General features: G+C 33.0%; 1 protein-coding gene across 1 annotated transcript; it reads left to right on the plus strand.

Moving 5' to 3' along the window:
* The first annotated feature begins 1,803 nt into the window (after window positions 1-1,803).
* On the plus strand, window positions 1,804-3,932 carry LOC129945509 (WW domain-binding protein 11). Its single transcript, XM_056055295.1, has 7 exons — window positions 1,804-1,964; window positions 2,027-2,152; window positions 2,231-2,328; window positions 2,389-2,532; window positions 2,612-2,746; window positions 2,806-3,587; window positions 3,646-3,932. Exons 1-7 carry the CDS (start codon window positions 1,901-1,903, stop codon window positions 3,833-3,835), a joined length of 1,539 nt encoding a protein of 512 aa, XP_055911270.1. The 5' UTR covers window positions 1,804-1,900; the 3' UTR covers window positions 3,836-3,932.
* Window positions 3,933-20,453: the final 16,521 nt, after the last annotated feature.

Consider the following 20,453-nt stretch of genomic DNA (forward strand, 5'->3'; position numbering starts at 1 on the left):
AGCAGCGCATTGTATAGATTATAAGCTAAAAGTTTGGCAACGCCGAAACAAGTAAGAGACCGATGGATCCGTTTCAAACAGGATGCGCTTACCAATTTAAGCCAATCGATCTCAGAGTTTGACCGTTGTTGAAAAACCTTGTAAGGAACGTTCTGAAATCGTTTATGAAATTGCTGAAATTTCCGCTCTGGATTTTGTTGAAGATACCGGAGAATTTGATTGCCAGCCTTTTTTAACAAGTCAATAATAAGTAATTGTTACTCAAAAATTTATTTTGATCCTGTTTTTTCTCTCAAAAATTTCGAACCATTTATTATTTTGAACTCTCAATAGTTTTAATTTAAATATTGTATAATTTAATTTTAATCAAATATTTTTGTTTTATTTATGTTTGCAAATTTTACTATTGACAATTCAATGCTGTCTTTTTGACCGAGAATGTAGTAGAATTTGGGCCTTACCAATAATTATTGACTAAACAAGCGTTTTGATAAAATCCACGTTAAACTTTAGTTTACAAGTTTATTTGTGTGTTAACCAATAACCAAATTAAACACGTCTTTAACTAAACTGTGCTCTATTACATTGTCTACTACAATTGTTGCCAAACAGACAGCCGCTGTCGAAATGACATTCCCCACGTTCGGGATGCTAACAGATACGTATCCGAATCCAAACAAAAAATTCAAATAAATTTACATTTCCTATGAGTGAATCGCATCGCTATCAAATTCCGCATTATATAATTGGAAGTCCACTGACGACATTGCAGATATTTCAATGTTGATCTCAGAAGGTTCTTTTTTAGCCGATTCCATTGCTCTCTTATTTGATTGGCTGTAAAGCAATAGCCAGTGGCATTGAACATTTCCTGAATGCTCTGCCAAGCTCCAAATTTAGCTTTGAGTGTTTTTCCATCATTGAATTTACTCTCCACTGTCATAGAAAACGGTTTCACTGCAACAGATAAAAGAAACATACGAACAATTTGTTTTGCTACCAGCTGTCAGAATGACAGCACAAACATGACGTTTACACTTAATCACGAAGTAAAACACGAATTTCTCTACTCTAAAATTTGGAGTGACGTTTAGCGTTAAGCTCACTATTAAATTGATTATTGGTATGGTTCAATATTTAGAGTCCACTTAAATATTTAAGTCGTCACTAAATTTGATTATTGGTAAGGCCCATTGTAATAGAAGGCTAATTAGTAAAAGACGTGTTTATTTTGGTTATTAGTTTACACGCAAATTAACTCACGTTTAGCGATTTATTAATGGTTAGGCAATAATGGCTGAATCACAAACATGATTCAGCTTCGGCTTCACCTGACGTTTACGAGTTCAGCCATAGGAATTCAATGCATGCTATCACAATTAAGCTTCGACCTCACGTTTTATTTGACAATCGTAGGAAAAAGAACGTAATGTAACGTAATGTTACTCTAAACGGAAGCTCAAGTTCAATTATCTGAACATTTGCTTTGTCTGACAGCTCAACAGCTGAACAAAAATGTCAACAAACAAAATATTTGCTCTTTGCAGGGATGAAATAATAGAAATGTCATTCAAAGCAATCTCGAAGCAGTCCCACCGTAACGCAGACGAAGTCGAAGCTGAAGCGTGTTTGTGATTCAGTCATAAGAGTTTTTCCAAACTCACTAATTAAAATCGTGCTCAGTTTTTTCTACCGTGAGTTGAACTGAATGAATGGAGCTTGGTCTCCCTCAGCTACAACCCTGTGCAAGGAAAGAAAATCAATTTTGACATTCCAACTGTCATCCCAACTCAATTGTCAAAAAATAAAATAAAATTGTTACTATCGTCGTCGTGCCTGAGGACGCAAAATTTTATATTTCTTGAATTTGAATTAAAACTTTAATTTTTCTCTCTCAAATATGGGTCGCCGCTCGATAAATACCACTAAAAGTGGTAAATACATGAATCCCACAGATCAAGCCAGTAAGTTATATCAAAACCTATTAAAATTCAGTTCTCTAACATGAACTTAACAACTTCTCTAGGAAAGGAAGCCCGTAAAAAGGAATTGAAGAAGAACAAACGCCAACGACAAATGGTCCGGGCAGCTGTCCTCAAAAACAAAGATCCCGGTCAGATCCTAGAGGAAATGGAGAAAATTGACGAAATGGGTAAGTTGGTCATTCTTCTCATCAATCCAGAGAAATCCAATTGACTCTTTTCAATCTCTTTTTGGGATGTGTACACAGAGTACAATGTGATGCAGCCATCTCCATTGAATGAAAAGGTCCTGCGAGACAAGCGGAAAAAGCTTAAGGAAACCTTTGATCGTGTCATGCGTCTATACGTAAGTGAGGGGAGATAATCCCATTTAGGAGAATATTTTTATGTTAGTTCTGTTTTGTAGCACACCGATGATCCAGAACATTGGGCAGAGCTGAAGCGAAAAGAAGTGGACTATGAAAAGAAGCGCCTGAAGAAACAGCAGTACTACGAGAGCGTGAAGCACGCTCAGAGCGTCCAAATCGATGAGATTCCTCTTCCGGCTCAGGTGAGTGCGACTTTGTAGCTTTAAATGTGGTTATCAATTCTGAGGCCTTTTATTTGAACAACTTTAACTCTATCCATAGGTAAATGCAACGCCAGGATTAGTTGTGTCATTTCCTGGTCCTCCTAATCGATTTCCGCCGCCACCTGCCTCCTTGTCTCTACCACCATTTGCACCTGGTGCTCCACCAGGAGTTCTTCGCAAACCAAATGATATGGTAAGGCCCAGACACTAAATTCTCCTTGTCATTTAGCTCATCCTATTCCATTATCATAGCCATCAAAACCTGAGGAAAAACTCGCAGATTCGAAAAAACTCGACCCGCCTGGAGTACCTCCGGGTCCACCGCCTGATTTACATGAGTTTTCAGATCTGGACACCGATGCGGAGAACGACGAGCCACTTCTGAGGGATCCCATCAAGAGACCAAGAACAGTCTCCGGCACAGATCCAACCAAAGGCAAGGACGGAGAAGATATCCCCAAACCGAATGCCCTGCAACAACGGATGCTGGCCATTTCTGGTCAAAATATTGACGAATTCATGAAGGAAATGGAGAATGTCCACAAGAAGAAGGAGAAAGAACGCGCAGCCGGCCGCAAAGGCAGCGAAAGCGACACCAAAGACGACACCGATGAGTCCGACGAAAGTTCCGATGAAGATAGTGATACAAGTCGCTCGAAGTCCGATGACGAATCACCAGAGATTCCTCATGTCGCTATTCCGTTGCCTCCAACTATTTCCGCACCCAGTGTGCCAGCTCCTCCGTTGGCCCTACCCGGAGGCCCACCACTACCTCCGCCAGCTGGTCTACCTCCGCCAATGATGTTTCGACCTCCGCCGCTACGTCCGGGAATTCCTCCGAACTTTGGCATGCGCATGCCACCTGGACCTCCGCCCGGAGGAAGACCTGGTATGGGTGGAATGCCGCGGATGAACATCCGTATGCCACCAGGGCCTCCACCCGGAATGCCCCCACGCATGATGCACAACAACAAGAACCAGCCACACAAGGATACTAAAGGAGTGACGATAATCACGGCCAAACCTCAAATTAGGTAAACAAACAAATTCAAATCATTTGCTTTCCGATATCGTAACTGTTTTGCTTTTCAGGAATCTGAGTGCCGATGTGACTCGCTTCGTTCCATCTGCTTTGAGGGTTAAGCGCGAAGATAAAATGAGGCCTCAAGCCAAGATTAAGCAATACACACAGGAGCCAAAGCCAATTTCAGAGATTAACAAAGGTGCCACCAAGGACGATGCTTATATGCAATTTATGAACGAAATGCAAGGACTCTTGTAGTCTTTTGTGTTTTGTTTTCTTTCTTTTTGTTTGTGAATAGAAGTTAGGAGAACTCATGAAAGTATAGAATATAAAATATAATATAAACGAAATAACGGTAGAACAGTCTTTTTAACAACGGGTTAAGTTGGGTTTTTCTTCTTGCGAGTTCTTAAAGGTGAAAGTTGCTATTCGGTGACAGATGAAATTGTGAGGACGGACGTAAGTGTTCGTGCCTTGGTTTTAAGTTACTGGAACTGATGGAGGAATGGAGCTGGCTGTTTTAAAAAAGCTTAAGTGATTATTTAATGTTCAAAGCTCTGTTTTGAAAACTTTCGAAGGGGCTTCAGTAACATACTGAAGCACCAACCCAGGCTTAAGACGTTAAATATGTTTTATTGATTGCAGCCATATATGAAGGAATTCGAAACGTGACCAGTAGATTAGATAAAGGATGAAATCTTATTTAGAGGCTTAGCAGTCTCTAAACAACTAATAACAAATGTAATGGCTTTGGCAATGAGAGTAGAAACCCAGGAATATGTAGGCAATTTGTTGTTGTAGTTTTAGTTAATGCATACATTTTCTTCTTTTGAATAAGTGCGTTGTAAGCCTTTATGAAAGCATTTTTGGGGGTTCAGTTAGTTATTGGCTCTTAACAACGGAAGCTTAACACTTTTTCTTTGAAAAACAAACTCTTTTCTGGTCAGATCGAATCGTGATTAATCTTTTGCTTTGATGCTTAGAATCCCATACGAAGATCAAATGTGCGCTAGAGTCTACGGCACTAGGAAGGAATACCATTTAAAGATTCTGAAATAATTATTGAGGCTAACTATGTTAGCTTTCTCGTATTGCTAAACAGTCCTTAATAGCGAGTTCTTTAAGTTTTGAGTTTTGAATGAGCAATTAAAATATGCACCCCAAGGCCGGGTGTGTCTAGCAAAGGCGATTTCAAGGCCTATTTTAGTTATTCAATTTTTTTTAGAACAATGTTGGCCAGCAAGGCATCGTCTAACAGTTTAATTAATTCTATTTTTCAACAATTTCAGTCTACTTATTCTAAACAAAGGCGTGAACCTTTTGAAAAAAATTTGATCAAAAAGGAATATACATAAATTTAAAACTGGAGACAGAATCTCTTCTCACTTCAATTCTCGAGAGATTTAAAGCTTTTACATAAAATTAATTGATATGAAACTTTTATTTATGCTTTTCAATTAGCCATTAGTTTAAAGAAAGTGTGACTTCAGCTGTTTTTAGGACATTTATGTTATTGAAAATCATTCTTAAATAAGTGCTTAGAGCTCCCGAAGCAAATTCACCTCAAAAAATAGATTTCTTCAATTTATTAAGATCAGCCAACTTTGAAATGGTTCTTTAATCTCGTTTTAAAAAAAACAAAGTTCTATCAAAAAATAAACTACTTTCATAGCACCTGGTAGGATGTTTTAGTTTAGCGGTAAACAATTTTGTCTTTGATTTCAGTTTCGTTTCAAATTAATTTTCATTTTTATTTTTCTGTGAACCAATGTTGTTTAGAAGTTTATTCTGTATTTTCAATATAATTCGGTGACTTCAAATTTGATAAAACAATTTTACCTGATCATTGAATCGTTCAAAGAATTAAAAACGTTCTAATAAATCGAAGTTTTATTTCAGACTGAGATCTAAATCAGAGTTCTAACGCCGAGAACATGATGAAAAAATGTGTACCTACGAACTAGGGATGTTGCGAATATTCGCATTCGCAATTGCGGATTATTCACAATAATTCCAACATCAGCATCCGCATCCGCATCCGCATAAACTGATGCGGAGTTTGTTGCGGATGTTTTTAACGTTTTTTTTTTCAAATTCAAAAAATAAAACCAGCACGGCATACTATACCATGATCCATAAAAACGACCCTTTCACCCTTAGCAAAAATTTTAAATTAAAAAATCTCAGTCCCAAATGGGCGAAGACAAAAGCAACAACAAGTCATTTGCAATAGTCATAGATTTGAGGATATAAAAGCTCTTGCTAAGTGGCCAGAAGACACAGTTTATTTTTATATATTAAGTGAAAAAGTGATACAAATACAGAACATAAATGCCACCACCAACAAAAAGCAGCATCTGGATCTATTTTAATTTAAATAAAAATGATCGTGACAAGTCCGAATCCAAAATATGTCAAAAAATATTCTCACGAAAAGGACGCACGACTTCTTCGTTGAAAAACCACTTGAAGTCAAAACACCCAAAAGATTTTCTTTTATTTGAGAGCGCCAACAATGAAAATCTTTAAAAAAAAGAAATAAGATGCAGGAATGATATTTTTTTATAAACATAAAACAAAGGCTTGCTTCAGAAGCGATATGGAAATGATGCTAAATTCATCAACTGAAGATGAAAGTGAAGGAGAATCTGATAACGCTAGTCACGAAGCACTTCTCCGAAGGGAGTTAGCATGTAACCGAAATAAAAGAAGACTAAAGTTGGATAATAATCCACTTGATTGGTGGAAAGTCCATCAAACAGACTTTAAAAGGCTCTCTAAAGTTGCACTGAGGTATTTACCACTTCCACCAGCCAGTATTCTCAGCGAACAACTATTTAGCGGATCTGGATTAATATAAGATCCACTAAGAAATAGATTACAGTCTAAGAAGGCTGCAATCTCGTTTTTTATTAAATATATGTAACTCACCCATTTTTAAATTTAATTATTAAACGCAAAGATAATAATCAATACAATTTTCCTTTATTTACGGACTTAAAATTGTTTTTATGTAATAAATTCTAAAATCCGCATCCGCATTCGCATCCGCGGATGTGAGTCTTAAAAAATCCGCATCCGCTTCCGCTTCCGCGGATGTCAAAATTTGTACATCCGCAACAACCCTGGTACGAACTCAACCGAGTTCCAATTTTTTTTAATAGACCGATCTTTTGGAGATTTTATATTTAATATATAACCAATTTTAACAAAAAAAAGCACTTTTATGTGCTTCAAAACGAAAATTTAACTCGAATTGAAGAAGAGTTTCAGGAATTTAAAAGAAACTTTAGTTCGTGTGAAGAAAATAAAAATTCCATTTTTCTTTTCAGAATATACATACATAATATAATATCAAATTGACTTTCTCTATTCAAAGTGGCTTCCTTAAAAAAATATATATTTGAATTTTCTCTCAGAAAAGATCTTATTAAAATAATTTAAACTATTATGAAAGTTTTCCAAATTTTAAATTTTGTGAATACTTTTAAAATTATATCAAAGTGTTTAGTTGTTTTAAACAGACAAACCGCTTTATCTATAGATGAAATGTTTACTTATACAACTGAACAGTTTAAGCTTTGTGGCTCATAAGACTCGCTCCTGGATGAAGTTTGAAGAATTTGTGCGGCGCGATTGGAATAGACTTGGAATTCCGATTCATATTGTGTTCTCGGTAGAGTCTTCAGTTAGTCACACTAAAATACAAATTTTATTTGTATATAATTTGTAAATAATTTAAATTATAAGGGTTGACATATCGATTGACGCAATACGATTAGTTTCGAATTCTCCCTTAGTAATAAACACTTTCAAAAATTTGTACTAAAAATATCTCTTGAACAAAAACACATATTGAAGTTGAACTTATTTTATCAAATGGAAAATATTGTTGTAAACTTGGAGTCGAAAATCCTCAAAAACAACTAAAAACTGATAACAGATAGTTTATGACTTAAGAAAAAAGAAAGATATTGACTTCAAACTTGTTTTATTTTGCTTAAAATGTTGTTATCGATATTTTTTAAAACTTTATTGACTTACGAGCAAGAATGGGAAGAATGACAGAGTGGGCTGCAGGCTTTTTTTTAACCATAATATTTTTTTTTAATTAATGACTATCCTGAGTTTTAATGCGAACCCTTAAACGTATTGACCTATGTTCTTGTTGATATTTGTGACACTGCTTTGGCTACTTCTTAAGAGTTTAAAATTTCCTGTTAGGGCTTTTCAATTCTGAGAACAAGATATAATCCAAAGAATCCAGATATGGACTTTTTGAGATCCAATTGACACCACGGTGCATTTAAGTTGGCTTGTCTCCATTTATTAACTTCCCATAGGAAGTTATTGTAATGGGTCCGATTTGTCAAATTGAAAATTTTGACGTTTCTCGACGTTTCAAGGTCTCTAGAGTCAAAATAAAATATTTTTAGAAAGATGTCTATGCGTGCGTGTGTACGTATACGTTCGCAACGTTTTTTTTCGTCGTCCATAGCTCAAGAACCAGAAGAGATATCGATTTCAAATAAATTTTGTTATACATATAATAAGGCAGAAAGATGCAGAAAGGGCTCTCAAGAAAATTGCGTGGGTGGTTTTTTACCATAGCAGTTTGAAAAAAAGGTGAACATTTTGGTTAACTCTAAATATTTACGAACCAAAAACGTTTAAATTTTATATAATATATTCATCTCCAAAACAATTTTGTTCAACGAAGAATAATGTTTTTGACATCTGATAAAATGTTGAGAAAAATCGAATTGACAGTTTGTTTTACAAAAAATAAAAATGCAAAAAAATATTACTCAAAGTTGGTAAAAATTGAATACCGATTCAAATATCTTTTCAAAAACTTGAAATTTAGTCTTCAAAATTATTTTATCTTTTAAGAAATATTGTTTTCAACATTCTGAAAAATGTTGGGAAAAATCGAATTTACAGTTTTCTTACAAAAAATAAAAACCTAAAAAAAAATTGATAAAAGTTAGTGAAATTGATTTTCGACTCAAATATCTTTTCCAAATTTGTAGATATTGGCTTTAAACTACTTTTATCTTTTTAAAAAATATTGTTGTTATCATTTTGTTGTTGTAGCTTTTCAAAAATTAAAAATATTGGCTTCAAACTTATTTTATTTTACAGAAAATATTGTTTTCGATATTCAGTAATTTTTATATAAAAATACAACAGTCCGTTTTTTTCATACAAAATAAAATCTACAAAAAATAGTACTCAAGTTTGGTAAGAATTGATACGAGTACATGTGGAAAACTTTTAAGCAAGACAAATCGACAGACGGGATGGGAAGTTATCAGTGTGGGTCGCATCCCAGCCTTTTTTTATATACGTATGGTCCCTAAAAACCATAGAAATGGATCTAATGAATATATTCAATTATCTGGACATTATCTTTTTCTTTCAAAAGGATTTTATTTGTACTTGTTCTTCTACAGGAAACATTTTTTAAATTCTGTCATTTTCTCTTAAATCGATACACGGAAAGTCCAATAATCAAAATTATTGGGGTTTCTAGTAGTTTTTAAAACATGAAAATACACTAGATCTCATTACGTGAAGCAATTATTGCGATTCTATTTTCTGTAGCCCCTCTCCCCATGTTAACGGAAACAAAACTGAAAATAATTCACATTTATCAAATGCTTCCTAATGTTAACGTTTAAAAACCTATAAGATAACATTTTTTATAGGCAAATGGAGTTTTCTGACAGAACTTATGCCACTTATGGTATTGTTGAACTAAATTTAAAACAGGAATTAGGTTAGGTACTTTATAAGGTACATTTTTGAAAAATGTTTAACTGATCAAAATATTTAATTTAAACAAATTTTAGTTCGGGCTTAAATACAAAAAAATATATGTACTTTTTTTATAATGAAACAGGCACTCAAGGGGTTATTATTACCCTTAACATGTTTCAGGTTTAAACATACTGCGAGCTATAGGAAACTAGGGAAGGATTAAAAAGGAGATATCGATGCACTTTGGTCCTGAAGTTTTGAATATTAAAATGATAGGGACAGACAGAGCTGGATAGAGCATTTCACATTCTCGATGTGCAGTTAAAAAAATCTCTATACTTGACAGAACGTATGAAATTGAGCTCAAGGTTAAACTGATGTGCATTCCTAGAAATACGAGTATTACGGCTGAATTGTTTTAGGGGGGGAATGCAACTGGCTAATTCGATAGAACACTGTTTAAAGAAATATCGGTAGAACAACGAAAGGCATAAAACATAGCGGCGGGGTTCAAGTGACGTAATTGTTTCGGTTATAGTTCGATTGCCTATCATTTTCGAAGCTTTTTTTTGGATCCTGTCCAAGATACTTAAACTTGTTTTAGGGGCACCTGCGAATATGTGAATCGAATATGTGATCATTCCAAAAGCGGTGATCTGTAATACACATATACCGAGTACTGAAAGTTGACTAGCCGATAGCGGCATCGGGGTGGGTTTCGCTTAAACTACAGGAGACAGCATTGAATTTTCGAACCATTAAATTCTACACGGTTTTTGATTCTTCTGTACATGTAAATGTAATTCCACACTGAATATTTTACTTTTTAAAAAGCTTAATAAGTAACACCATCACTTTTTAGGCCACTGTCGTTGTTTTTGAAATGTATAATTATGTACTTATGTTATGGGGGAATACGTTCTTAGAAAATATCCATTTTAGGGGCTCTTTAGAATTGTGTTTCTTTTGTATAATACATTATGAAATAAATTGTTAGAAGTACCTGTTTTTTACCAATTTTGCATTTATTTAGCAAAATACATTGAAGCCAAAATTCGTCATATTGGGGTTTCTAAGCTTTTACAAAAATTGAACCTTTCTTCTTTTGTTTGTCCCAAATTAAATAATATTTAAGGTCGATTAAAGATGAAAAATATGATATGCACTGACATCTTCAATCATTTCTTAAAACTTACATATATATAATCAATCTAGACATAATGTGTTTGAATTGGATTTGGGAGGTAGTCAAAATTGAAATTCGTATTTTGTAAGCCCAAGAAAGCCTTAAATTCAAGATATTTCTCATAACTAATGAGAATTTAAAGTAACTTAGTAGGATACTAATATAATTTAAATAAAGAAGATTTGTACTTTTCAAAATCATCGTACAACTTTGCATTTAAATCACCTGTTTTCGTTTGATCTTTTACATTTAAATAGGCGCATAATTAAAAAAAAATATTTAATGTGAGAGATTCAAATTCAGGAGAACTTAAATCTTTCCAAATGTTTTGGATTGTTTCTGGGACAGAAAGCAAATGGAATAATTTCAAAAACTCAAATGTATAAATAGCACCTAAAATGGAGTTGTCAAGCACCAAATTTCCGATTTTCTACCAATACTCTTATAATAAATGCAATTGGGATTTAATTTAATTATTTTTCAAATTCGAAGGAATGGTGTTTCGAATTAAACTACAGTTACAGAGAAATGTCATGTAAAACAAGCATAACTTTGGAATAAGCTCTCGGGTACGTTATCTTATTCTTATGTAAAACAGCAAATAAATAGTTCTTGATAGATAAAAACTATTCTGGGGACCTTGTTACTCTGGGATCCACGCAATCCACCTACGTTAAAAATCAAACTAAACAACCTCTATAGGAGGAAAAATAATACAAAAAGTATTATTCGAAAAATTATATCTATTTTTAAAACTCACTTAGCATTAATTGCATCATTTTATATTCATGGGCCGCCTTTTTCCAACCCTACAATTTAAAGCTAAAAGAGTCATTTGGGTAAAATCCCACTTGTACATTATTATCTAGGTACTATTTTGTTTGTCTCCAATTCTATGAAAATCGTTCATAGAACCTAATATCGTGTAATTTCTCATTTCAATATTAATTAAAGCTAAAAACCTAATTAATTTTGCAACTTTGTATGTATAATTGTCGTCAGTCGTTGAACAGTACACATACAAAAATGTTCCTAAATTAATAACTAGTATTACTGAACGGGCTTAATTGTAGGGAATCCTAATTGAAAAGGATACTTATGTTCGGAAAATAGGACGCTTCACAAAATGGCTTTTTATCAGTCCATCTGGTTTAATGGTTTTGATTATATCTTTTTTTTAATTTTAGAAATCACGCGTTTTTTTCAACGACAATTACATTATTTTTGTCTTTATTAACACGATGACGAAAATACACCCAAACATGCAAAAGAAGTGAATTCAACCGAATGAACATAGTTGAAAAAATAATTTGATACAGGTGAGACTAAGGATCTGTACAAGCATAACCTTCCTTCCTACTTGACTTGATTTGAAAAACAAATACTTACAATTTCATAAATGCAAGGTGATACATTCAAAACGGTGAGTATTTAACATCTTTTCAAGCCCTCTTGGTATTGAAAACATAAAAAAGGAAATAAAAGGAAACTCGTAAGAAGGAAATTCTCTAATTGGATTTAGGTAATTACCATCGAGCCTCCCTCCTCACTTCCTCAATTTTCTTAAAAAAACAAGTATAATGGCACCCGCCCCAATCTCAAGCCCGCATCAGGACCCAATATACAATCGGGAATGAGTGCTTTTTGATTTTTTCTCTCCTTGGAGGATAGGTAATTGAATATTTAGGTTAAAATTAGGAATGAAAGGACGTGTCTGGAATAAATTAAAATAATGTTCAAGTAAAAGGAAAAAATTGAATACAAAATAAGGTAAAAATTCAATTAGCACTGCGGTAATGCATATTCCCCAACTCTTATTCCTATATTTATAATATTTGTATTTAAACTATGTTTTCTAAATTCAACTTACAGCATTTAAATTAAAGCATAAGGCACTTTAATCTACCTAATAAACCCCTATTGGGTAGATCAAAATTCACCACTTTTCTTTATGAATGAAACCCAAAAGGTGGTCTTTAATACGTTCACCTAGAAAATTCATAAGAAATAAACAAAAAATACGAAAAACTTTCTCTAGTTAACAATTTAGAAGGAAGCTATAACGTCTCAGCGCAGTATTTTGGTATATCTTATGCAAGTATTCAAGGCATCCGACTTTTTAACTCATATTTTTGTATAATAAAATTAATAAATTATTCCAGTCTTGATAAAGTTTCACTCTCCTAGCAAAGGGAACACAAAATAAAGATTGTGTGTTAAGTACCTTATAACTCATACTTATAATAATTTTTAGAATATGGATTTATTATGATATTAAGATGAAAAACAACTTAACTCCGTCTTCAACTTTTTTGGCATTTTAGAATACTCATGGTTCATATGATATTTATAATAAAGTATCAAAGCACACTCTGCGTCATTTGATTGAGAGCATTGGAAATTATTATATTGAGTGTTTTTTTTTTAACTACAACATTTAATGAATGTTGTCTATAGGTTTTGTTTATTAAGGTTTTGAGAGCTCTGGAAATTAACTTTGAACAAAATCGTCTATTGTTGAGTGTTAAGAAGACGAACCCGATACTGAAAAAAGAAGAACCTCCTAACTGTACCAACTATAGAGGCATCAGTCTACTTAACATCTCTTACAAAATCTTCTCTGTCGTAATATGAGAACGTCTAAGGCCCATCGTAAACAACCTAATAGGTCCTTATGAGTGAAGTGTTAGACTAGGAAGTCCACAGTCGATCAAATATTTACATAATGACAGACCCTGGAATAAAACCCAGTAACATCAAATCGATAAGCACCATCTCTTCATCGATTTCAAGGCCGCATATGACATAGTGGCCGCATAGTTTTGGCATCCCTGCCAAGTTCGTCGATTTGTGCAGGATAACGATGGAGATTCCTATCCATAATGGTTGGAAACAACTTAACAGAACTTTTCGATGTCAAAAAAGGCTTTAGACAAGGTGATTCGCAGTCATGCGATTTCTGTAACATCGTAATTTATTGAAAGAATAGTGCCAAGCTCCCACGTCAACACTAGATTCACAAACTTTCAAAGGTCTGTTATGTTGATGACATAATCGGAAGAGCTCAACGTGATGTAAGTATTGAGGTAGATGCGGAAAAAATGGGTTTACCAGAGTAAAACGAAGTAAATGCTGTCATTAAGAAAGAACTTATAACACCGACGTCTCGGGTTAAACGTCCACCATCGACAGACGTTACTTTGAGGTATTCAAGGACTTTGCCTACCCAGGCTCCGGGTCCGCTATAAACACAGAAAACAACACCACCGCTGAGATGAAACGATACGGATAAAAGTCTAATGATTTAGATGGATGGGTCACGTAGAGCTAAGGGGTTTTTAAAGTAACTTAGTTTCTGAAAATACTCATTAGTTTTGAGTCTTTATTTTTATCTATATGAAGTTTCCAGAAAAACTTGATTTGATAATAATATAATAGTTTTGGAAAATACGTTTTGGACTTTATTTGTATAGCTGATTTCGAATCCAAATTGTAATTTTAACTATTTGCTCTAGTTTTTAAAATAATCGATTCAACATTATTCTTATATTTTTTAATATATTTCCAAAACTTAATATAGTAGAATTGTTTAGGCAATAGATTCGTTACAAAAACCAAACTAACTAAAAATGGTTAAGCATTTCTTTTAGACTTTTGTAAAACAGGTCTTGTATATTGTCACGTGATACCAAATTGGTATAATTTAAAATAAAATCAATTATTTATCACCTCGGATAAACGTAGTTTTCGAATTAAAAAATTAGTAAACAAAAACAGTTATGTATTGAAATCAAACTATTTTTAAGATATGTAAAATATTGTTCATAACTTTATGTTAATTTTTATTAAAACTCCAGTTGAAAACTTTTTTAAGAAAACACGAAAATTAACACAAACAACTAAAATAGATTATCAACAGTTTTTGACTAAAATATTATGAGAACAAAAATAGATATTGAGTTAATGTTGTTATTTTAAAAACATTTAGAAAATCCTTCTTTTAAAAGTTTCAAAATCTTAAAACCTTGTTTAGACGACAAATTCGTTATAAGAACAATAAATTTAATTTGAACCATTTTGTCATTTTCTGGTGAAATTTTCTTTTGATTTCGAACGTGTCAAAGTACCTTTGCTATATTATGGTATGGGTACATCATTATTTTTGGGAATACACTTTTTTTCTTTTATTTATATTTTAAAATAATCAACTTAAAAATAAATAATGTGCCGCCCTTACGAACATTTAATTTTTAAAAGTTTGCAATATTGATTCCCTTTCAAAGCCCCTAAGTTTGTAGAGGTTCTATTTTTATCATGCGATCTGGTTCTTATTTATTGATTCGGAGTGTACTACTCAAATTATACAATTTATTTATAGAAGTATAGATATTAAATCAAATTTATGCCCTCACGAACATATCGGTAGGGAATATAAGTTTCAGAAGAATTTAAAAGCTTCATAATAATCTTAAGCGTGAAATTTAAGTCAAGAAAAGAGAAAAGTAGGTATGTTTTTATTGTATAAGTATTTCTATCTATATATATATGCATATATAGATATTATAGACAACGAAAAACCAAGTGTTACGCATAAATTTGTGTTATGAATTGAGAAATTCATTTTCCGGCTACAAAGCTCACCATCAATTTATTCAAAAAAAGAACAATTTTTGTCACATATTTTCTTGAATCTTGTTTAAATGTATCTCATTACTTTTTTTGTACATTTTTATTTTGATGGGAGCAGAGAAAGACATTTTCTTTTGACTTCTGATGGAGTTGGAGAAATATCCTTGAATTAAATTAATTAGGGTACTGTTGATTTTTTAAAGAGCCAGAGTAAAATAAGGTTAAAGTATTTTGTCCCTAAATTTATTCATCTTAACTTTAATTATTGTATATTCATTTGCTTACGAGCAAAGCTGACCAACTGAGAAAATTTTAGTTTGTATATTCGGTATAAAATATAATAAGAACTTGGATTAGAATTTAGATTGACACTACTTCGCTTCAAGTACAAAAACCGAAGAAAGTATTGGCCAAAAATACAAGTTTATTTTTTGTCAATAGTGAGTTCTGGTTGTAAGGAAGTTGTAAGGGAGAAACATTTAAAAAAGGTAAATGAAGTGAGTTTTTAAAAACATGTAAGACTGCAAAATCAGACACTTAAAATCAAGCAAGAACTTTTTAACTAAGAACTAATCTGCTAATTTTATGAATAGCTCAAATCGTTTTGAAAAGTAGAACTGAAATTTAAGAGTTACGATTCTGAAATCCAATTGTCTTTACAGTCCGTAGCAGGCTTCTTAAAGAACATAATCTTTAGGGATTGCAATCTTCTATGACTTCAATATAAAGATTGCATTTATTTAATTCCCCTAAAGATTGGGACTTAAAATTAAAATTCAAAACCAATTCACCCTTAAAAATGCTGTAATTATTTGTTCCCCAATTATTTGATTGTAGTCAATTGATTGCAATCATTTGAGACTTAATGCATTATTTGCATTCTTAAATGTAATTTCGATACACACTTTTGAAAATTTGATGTTAATCTTTTGGTTTCTGACATCGAAAACCATTGTTTAAACACCGAAATGCATGTGCAAATTGTATGGGCCATTTTAGAATATTTTGTGTATTGAAATTTCACTTAAGAACGCAAAGACTTAAAGTGAATCCGATAACTTCAAGTGAATGCAAGTAATGCATGAGGTCAAACATTTTACAAATTGTTAAAAAAAAAATTATTGCACTCTTTTTAAGGCCAAATGCTTGTTGATTGCAATTTGGATGTCCCAATCTTTAGTTCAAACCAATGAATTCAGTATTTAAGTCGAATTCAGTAAATAATTTATAATGATAACATTCCCAAAAATTGCATTCCCTTCAAGAAGAGCCGCTATAAATTTTCAGAAACATTCAAATTGATGATTTAATTATAACGCGTATTTTTTGTAAAGTTATACTTAGTACAGAAGAACTTGTATGAATAACAAATACATCATCCGCAGTAGTATCACTGGCTATAGAGTGAAATCCTGCTGTGGATAAAGTTTTGATTCGTATTACTTATTTGTCATTCTCAGACGTTAAAACTTTTGACACGTGATGGCAGCGATTGCAGAGAAGTGTCCAAAACACAAAACACATAGACGTCACTGAAGACGATTTCTTATATGTTGACAGATCTTCTTTTCAAATTATGTATTTTAACTAAATTTTTCTTAAAAGTATAGCCCAGTAGGCAGCTCGGGATAAATTTTATATCATTTTTTCCGGACAAAAAATACTAATAAATTTTAAAAAAATGATTAGCTATGAAGTTGACAGATCTACCGCACTCGTTAACACGTACAATTCGCCATGAAAAAATCAATTTTCGAAGTAAATCTAAATTTAACCATACGCTTCTCTGTGTTCTACATATTTTTGTATTAACTGTAAACAAGAATAAGGTTATAGCTCTATGTTTTGTTAAAAGATTCGACTAAGTATTTTGCAATTAAGACCATAATCCATTTTTTTTTTATTTGGATTCAATTTGAAAATGGAAAACATTCTGGTTTCGCTGATTGATTTACAATTTTTTAATTATTCCGAAAAACAATCAATTGTTTCAACTTCTACTGCGGATGGTTTTTGTTTTTGAACAATTCATGATTGTACTATATCAAAAAAAAATTTCGGGTGTTTTTAGGTTATCATAAAAATTAATAAAATATAACACTGAATCTTGATTATTTCTTCTGAAATATTATTCCATAATTCATCATTCATGTAGCACTGAAATTGAAAATATTGTTCATTAGTAACACTTCCGCATTGAAAAATCTCCTTTTGGGAAATTGCTTACTCAAAATTTGTTGTATAATTTTGCATAAATTGGGTATTATAAAAATAAATGTCAAGCCTCATCAACCATCCACCCTCCTTATTTAGTTTGATGATTGGAGGAAATATTTATTAAAACAAAAAATCAAATCATTTAATTTGAAGGATTTACCAAGGTTTAATGAAAAGCTATGCATGAAATCCAGATTTCCCTAGTGGACTAAGCATGCAATCGAAATTTTAAGTTATTGATGAATTATACATCTGATTTTGAAACGATTTTAGGGCTAAATACAACAATTACTATAATTGCTGAATCACGTATAGAGTTGCTATGAGAGGTTGTGAAATACCAATTAATTAATATTTTTAGGCCTAATTTTGAACAATATTATGTCAAATTTTTAGGTGCATATGTATTTACCATGTATATTTTGACAGCTTGATTTTAAAAATATAAAAGTGTTTTTGTATCCTTATAAAATATGAATGAAAATATGCACCAGTGGATCAAAGAAATTTGATCATGGTAAAATTAAAATTTAAGTCCTTGGACAATTTTCTATAAAATTTATATTTAAATTTACATTTTTTTAACTAGAAAATGAAATATTTCGTTTTATTAAAAATGGTACATTGAACAAGCCTAATGTGTGACAAAGCGTGAATTAAGAAAACTAAGCAAACAAACCTAAATCTGTTAAATGGAATACTGAAATGTCAGAAACTGAGAAGTTATGTGGATTTAATAATTTTGCCCACCGCGTTTCCTGTCTTCTATAGAATTTTACGTTATTGTTCAAACAGAAGGCGATCAAGGATAGCGGCTAAAAATAGAACACGACTGTCAAATTAAAGTTCCAGATTTTAACAAAGAACGCGACCGCCAAACGTCATTGGTTTTCACCATTGAAAACAAACATTCGAATTTTCTTGACAGGTCGTTTATAGCTATCATTAAAAGTTTTTGTCATTGATTGAAATTCACCGCAAAACTTTTACTGACAAAAATCTGACATTGAAATTTCGTGAAATTGGAACACAAATCAGTGGAACAATTCGGTTCACTTTTGAACATAAAAGTATCAGCTGTTCAGGAAAATGAAACTCCAGCCGGAAAATAGAAAAATACATTTTTAGAGAAAAACAAATGCGCAATTACACTTTTTCTTTCTCAAAAAAAATATTCTTTGGATGATTTCAGATCGATCAGTACATAATTTTCATTTCTAATCGAAGGGGAACATAGTCAAATATCGATTTAAAATTTTTTCCGGATCGATTTCAATGATAGATATATCTGGCCCCTTAGAATATACAAATTAAGGTTAAGGCAGCAACTTTGTGATTTTAAATTATATGCCGATTATCTGCTGAACAAAATGGTGAATCTGAAGGCTGTGGTACTGTCAAAGTTAAAAAGTACGAAAATAACACACATCGCTAAAATGCGAAGTTGACTGAAGTTGAGTTGACTTCATGCTGCGCAGATTTCTGACATTTGTTCAGTTTGTATGGATAGTTGAGGGATCAAGTTGAAAAGTTTGAATTAATACTGTGCAGATTCATTTCTTGTAGCACTTCACTATTGTGGGCGTCCTATGCTTCAAAATGTGTGGTTTAATGACAGCTGTGTTCAAGCGGTAAAGTAAAATCCATCAGTACAAATTGAAACAGGACGAATCTGAGTTTTCATAGGAGTCATTACACTAGAAGTTTTAATTATCCGAAGATTCGAACCGCCTTTTTGTTGTTGACTTCAGTGGTAAAATTGGAATTTTTCAATCAGCTGTTTAGTAAAAATTAAATGTGATTATTAAAATTAAACAATAAATTATATTTACGGAACAAAATGTAGCTTCAAAAAGATTTTTTCTTTTTGAAAAAAAAAATACTTGTATATAACTTTTGCTGAAAACAAAACTCTAGCAGGTTCAAAAATATAAAACAAACATTTTATTAACGGATTTAACTGATAGCTATAACCAGCCTATTAAGTAAAATTTTAAAAGTTGTTTTTTAAATCGTAAAAACTTAAAAATATATGTGGGGTTCGTTCACAGAATTAAAACACAACTACTTTTCCAAATAAACACAGTAGGATTTTAGATTCGAGGTTGCGTCTGCTCACGATGATGTTCTACTCCTCTCTGACTCATTCTACCTTCTCCTATTCTTCTTCGTCTGCTGTCTTGTAAGTGTTAGTACTGTCGTCGTTGTTATATACTGTCGTCGTTGTTATATACTGTCGTCGTTGTTATATGCAGTTGTTGCCGTCATATGTTGTCGTCGTTGTTATATGCAGTTGCTGCTGTCGTATACCATCGTCGTCGTCCAGTCGAATATCCTACATCTCGGCCATCCTACTTAGGCATTCGCCCCGAATGACTTCGGCCAAGGTTTCATACCATCGGCAGCAGCAGTGGTGCGCCCAGAATGATACCCAATCTTCTCCACTTCGTACCGATCATGCTTGCATACCTTACTGATCTTGTAGGGTCCAAGGTATTTCGACTTAAGCTTTAACCCAGGACCAAATTGCGTTCGTCTCACAGCAACGAGGTCATTCAGTTTGTACTTTAAAGCCTCTTTGCGTTTTCTCAGGTTATACCGGTAATTCTCTCTCTGGATTTCTGCGATATTGGACTTAGCTTCTGCTCTCACCTTTTCCCTTGTTAAATCTAGTTCCTCGCAGATCTCTTCGTTGAGTATCTCTTGGATATTAAGATTCTCTTTCAAACGCATGTCGATTCCTGTCAAAATCTTAAATGGTGCGATCTTAGTACTTCTTGGTGGTGTGTTGTTCAGTATTTGTTGTACTTTATCCACATGCCTGTACCACAATCCGGCATCTCCAAGGGTCATCTTGGTTAACATCGGCACAAGTATACGGTTCACCCGCTCCACCTGGCCATTGCCTCTCGGCACTCCAGTCGTTATCACTAAATGCGAGATTCCTTGCTCTTTGCAGTATTCTTCAAACATATTCGAACTAAAGGCCGTTCCACGATCCGATATGATTCTTCTTGGGTTTCCGAAAATGGCAGCTTGCTTACGGAGCTTATCCAATACTTCTTCCGAGCCTGTACTCTT

The sequence above is a fragment of the Eupeodes corollae genome, chromosome 2 (genome assembly GCF_945859685.1).
Source record: "Eupeodes corollae chromosome 2, idEupCoro1.1, whole genome shotgun sequence".
Lineage (NCBI taxonomy): Eukaryota > Metazoa > Arthropoda > Insecta > Diptera > Syrphidae > Eupeodes > Eupeodes corollae.

Bases quoted from the DNA above. Each gene is read 5' to 3' on its own strand.
- LOC129945509 (XM_056055295.1), top strand. From the start codon at position 1,901: ATGGGTCGCCGCTCGATAAATACCACTAAAAGTGGTAAATACATGAAT. The intron at 2,153-2,230 runs GTAAGTTGGTCA...ATGTGTACACAG, and splicing joins GGAGAAAATTGACGAAATGG to AGTACAATGTGATGCAGCCA. The intron at 2,747-2,805 runs GTAAGGCCCAGA...CCATTATCATAG, and splicing joins TTCGCAAACCAAATGATATG to CCATCAAAACCTGAGGAAAA.